The sequence below is a fragment of the Leuciscus leuciscus genome, assembly GCF_965113295.1.
Source record: "Leuciscus leuciscus genome assembly, chromosome: 23".
Classification (NCBI taxonomy): domain Eukaryota; kingdom Metazoa; phylum Chordata; class Actinopteri; order Cypriniformes; family Leuciscidae; genus Leuciscus; species Leuciscus leuciscus.
Window position 1 is genome coordinate 1,210,271 of NC_138747.1, and position 5,000 is coordinate 1,215,270.

General features: G+C 39.6%; 1 protein-coding gene across 1 annotated transcript in view; it reads right to left on the minus strand.

Annotated features, from left to right (window-relative positions):
- The window catches only part of trappc10 (trafficking protein particle complex subunit 10), a 32,801-nt gene that overhangs the window by 18,776 nt on the left and 9,025 nt on the right, over window positions 1-5,000 (minus strand). The window contains 4 exon segments of the mRNA XM_082155322.1: window positions 4-48; window positions 52-168; window positions 261-407; window positions 3,865-4,112. Of these exon segments, the coding sequence (XP_082011448.1) occupies window positions 4-48; window positions 52-168; window positions 261-407; window positions 3,865-4,112 (557 nt within the window).

A 5,000-nucleotide genomic window follows, 5' to 3' on the forward strand; every position in this document is an offset into this window, starting at 1 on the left:
AACTGAAACCTCATACGACGAGGATAATGTGAAGTGTGTTATCTGAGGCTAATTACCCGTTTCCGGTCGTTCCGCCCCCAGTCCAGCCAGCAGGTCCACGGTTCTGTTCAGGTCCTCCGAGTTCGGGCCATTCTCCACCAGACCACACAGATCACCCAGAGACTTCAGCTGCAACACATCAACACAGGCTTGTATTCATATGAACTAACAAAACACACACCCTAAGTATGTTGTATTAGTAGGAATTAAAGTCTCGGCACCTTCTCAGTGGCGTATGTCCACAAGCCCACGGTGTGTGAGGAGTTCGCCTCCAGCTGAGTCCGATCGCAACAGCCCTCGATCCTGTGCAGCACCTCCAGACAACTGAGGAACACCCAGCAGTCCAGAGCCCCACTCACCACACACACCTGCAGACAACACACACACATCATCAGCACACACACACACACACACACACACACACACACACACACACACACACACACACACACACACACACCTGCAGACAACACACACATCATCAGCACACACACACACACACACACACACACACACACACACCTCCAGACAACTGAGGAACACCCAGCAGTCCAGAGCCCCACTCACCACACACACCTGCAGACAACACACACATCATCAGCACACACACACACACACACACACACACACACACACACACACACACACACACACACACACACACACACACACCTGCAGACAACACACACATCATCAGCACACACACACACACACACACACACACACACACACACACACCTCCAGACAACTGAGGAACACCCAGCAGTCCAGAGCCCCACTCACCACACACACCTGCAGACAACACACACATCATCAGCGCACACACACACACACACACACACACACACACACACACACACACACACACACACACACACACACACACACACACACACACACACACACACACACACACACACCTGCAGACAACACACACATCATCAGCACACACACACAGACACACACACACCTCCAGACAACTGAGGAACACCCAGCAGTCCAGAGCACCACTCACCACACACACCTGCAGACAACACACACACATCATCAGCACACACACACACACACACACACACACACACACACACACACACACACACACACACACACACACACACACACACACACACACACACACCTGCAGACAACACACACATCATCAGCACACACACACACACACACACACACACACACCAGAGTTTCTGCTAGAAAAAAATGGTGCCGGTCAAAGTGACCGGCAGAGGTTTCGTTTTCCGGACATTTTGATGATATGCCGGTCTAATATCGCCTCTTAATTAGTCAAGTTGAGGAAAACTGGAGGCAGGCTATGTAACTTAAAAAATGACATAATCAGGCCGTGTAGAATGCAACATGTTTATAACTTTCAAATAGACGGAAAAAAACATGAACGTCCGATTGGCGTCAATCAACGGCAATTGTTTTTACTATGGTTTCACATTCATAGTTTAACAAACAAATCCCCCTTCCCAACATAAAATATCTGAATAGTAGCCTATTGTTTTTATTCAAGCGAACTTAATTATACACTCTGGTGTACACCTGACAGCTGGTAACATTTAAATTGGCCACCGTGAAATGACTCCTTGTCAAATGAACTGGAACAAACAAATGACTAGGCCTCTCGCGTCATTTTAGCCTACTTTTTACGCTGTTTTGCAGTGCTGAATTGTGCAGCTGCTGACTTAAAATCAAAACTTCCCTGTAGCCGCGTTTCCATTACAGATGTGCGCAAATGTTTTGCGCTATTATCTAAATATCTATGAAAAACTATTGCGAAATGACGGCGTTTCCATTAACCGATGTTATGCGACTAAAACGTCCTTTTTTCTCTCAAGATAAGTCATTTCAAAAATCACGGCAACGGACGTTGGTTTATATAATATCACAGCCACCGCATTAGACATTATTATTATTATTAAAGGAAGGAGACGTGGCGTGTTATCCAAGCATTAATGGCAGGGAAAGACCCTTATACTGCGAACGACACATAAGGAGCTTCTGGGTGTTTCGCCCTCATTTCTGCTCCGAGGTTTTGATTGTGGCATTTCTTTGAGATTTTGAATCCAGTATTCCTATAGGCTAATTATTGTTCATTTTACGTATTTAATAAAGAACTCTGTCTCGTATTCTGTCCAAACGATCCATGTAGGCTACTTTTGTCCATTCGTTTTTCCTTTTTTATCCTGTAATTGAAAAACGAAAAATGAACGGTTGTTGTCTTTTTAAAACGCAAAGTTGAACACCAACATTTTAATTTGAACTGGCTACACAAACCGCTGCGCAAAAAAGTAAATATCGACGAATTTTCAGATTTTTGTTTATGACTTTTTGCCCCTTTATTAAACATTTAAAATATTCACAAATTAATATGGAAAACATGTCGATTTTACTGGTTTTCTAAGGCCAAATTAGAACCTGGAATTGATGTTTTGCCCACAGTGCAGAATGAGAAGAGCCATTAATATTATTAATAAACTATTGTTTTCTAAGTGTCGGCTAAAATCATATCTCCATCTCCGCTGTTAAGCAGATGCGCTTTTAGAGAGAAATGCATTTTTCAGATTACATAATCAGAAGGTATTAGCTTTCGATTCGAATTTGTTCGTTTTAAAGTGGACATTTCAAGCTTTAGACTACATAGGCTATATTTTGTTTCAGTTCTCGCGCTCCAGTTTATGAAGATCATGAAAGTGCGTCTGATTGTTTTATTTTATTTTACAAAAGCACAACGTTTTCTTGTTATTGTGAGTTTACACAAATAAAAGTAGTTGAGAATAATGTATTATTATTTTCTGTATGACCAGAAATGATAGAGTATTTTAAGTTGTTTCCACTGTTGATAGGAAAATGCAAGTGTTCGCGCCCGCGCCTCCGTGCCATGCAGTGCGCGCTCCACACTCAGCTTTGTTCCTTTTTTGCATTAAAGCGTCTTCTAAATATAGCCTATTAAATGTTATAATATAATAAAATAATATAAAATTATTATTATTTGCGTAGCTATACATGGACCTCAAACACACCGCGTCTTCTAAGTCAGGTGACTGTAAATGCGCAAAAACTGTTTCCATTGCAGTTTTGCGAAATATTCCTTTTTCGAATTGCCTGAAAAACCACCTCATGCGAGCATAAAAACTTTTTTGCGATAAACAGGAGTTTTTGCGAAATTGACGTGTTTCCACTGTGCATATTTTTAATTCGCAATTTCAATTAGCGCAATTTGAAGGGTAATGGACACGCGGCACAACTTGCAATGCGCATAAGCCGCGTAACCTTGTTCTCCGCAAGGCGACTTTGCTGCTTCGTTTTGATCCGATTCTGCTTTTTCTCCGGTGGTGGTGGAGCTGTCTGGACATCTGAGGCTTCAGGCGTTCCTGATTCACCATCGTCCGTCGCGTCTGGCCTCTGAAAAAAGCTTTTAAGGCTAGTCTGCCTGGGCCTGGCCATATTTGAAACGTCTCACTCATTCGTTCGTTGTTTAGGTCTATATTACAGCCGTTTTAGGCGTGCGCTTTATTTGAAATGCAGCATGCGATGTTGTTTAATAACTTTCAAACGGTAGAGCCTGTTCCTTTATAACATAGCCAAAGGTCGGTGTATTTTTGTTTTATACATTTTAGGCGTACTCTCAAATTCAGATTGTGTTAGGGGGGCGGGATTATTAGGCAATTTTAATCGGACAATTTGACCGGAGAGATTTAATTTTGTCAGACATTTCATTTTTTTTTCGGCCAATGTCCGGCAATTACCGGACAACGGAAACCCTGACCCACACACACACACACACACACACACACACACACACACCTCCAGCAGACGCAGCTCTTGCACACAGTTGTGCAGTAGTTCGAGTGCGCGGGTCGTGACCTCCCAGGGCCTCATGAGGAAGATGAGGAGTGTGCACTGGCGGGAGAACATGTAGCTGCGCAGGTCCAGCAGACTCGCCTCTCCTCTCTGGATCAGGTCTCGCTTCTCCATGTCGATGGGTCTGCGCAACAGAAGCCCGTTCCAGCTGCGCACCGGCTCGCAGAACGAGCCCAGCCAGTTCGCTCCGTCTGAACACACACAAAACACTGTTCGCTTCAGCTGAACACACACAAAACACACTGTTCGCTCCGTCTGAACACACACAAAACACACAGTTCGCTCCGTCTGAACACACACAAAACACACAGTTCGCTCCGTCTGAACACACACAAAACACACTGTTCGCTTCATCTGAACACAATTTACCTGAATCCACCGATCACAAAATTAAAATGAACCCTGTCTCTTATCTTAATGTGAGTGATTCATTAGTGCACATTAATCCAAAGATAATAATATTTTTTTTATATACGTTTTTTTATTTTTTGTTGTATTTAAAAAAAAAATTCTTTTATCATTTTATTTCATAATTATTTTAAAAAGCGATAATTAAAAAAAAATCTATTTATATGATTCAAAAAATTTTATTTTATAATTTAAGTTTTATTTTATGAATTACATTTTTTAAATCATTTTATTTAATTATTTAAAAAAATATGTATTATATTCTTAAATATTTTATTCTATTTTGTATAATTCTATTTTTATAAGTTCTTTATTTTTATTATATTTTTTATAAATGTAGATGTGTGTATGATATATACATATTTAACATTTTTACACATTCTATTATTTTATTTCATATTTGTATTATATTTTTAGTTTATATAAGAAATTTAAAATTATAAAAATGTACGTTTGCAAAAAATTCATATTTATTGCAAAACGTATTTATAATATTTTTTAATATTTGATTCTATTTCCATAATTTTGTTTTTATTTATATCATATTATATTATATTTATATTATTTATAATTTTAGTTATAAGTTCAAATTAAATATACAATTTAAACAAATTAATTCATTTAAAATGTACAAAAAAAAAATTGATCATTTTATTTCATATTTATTTTAA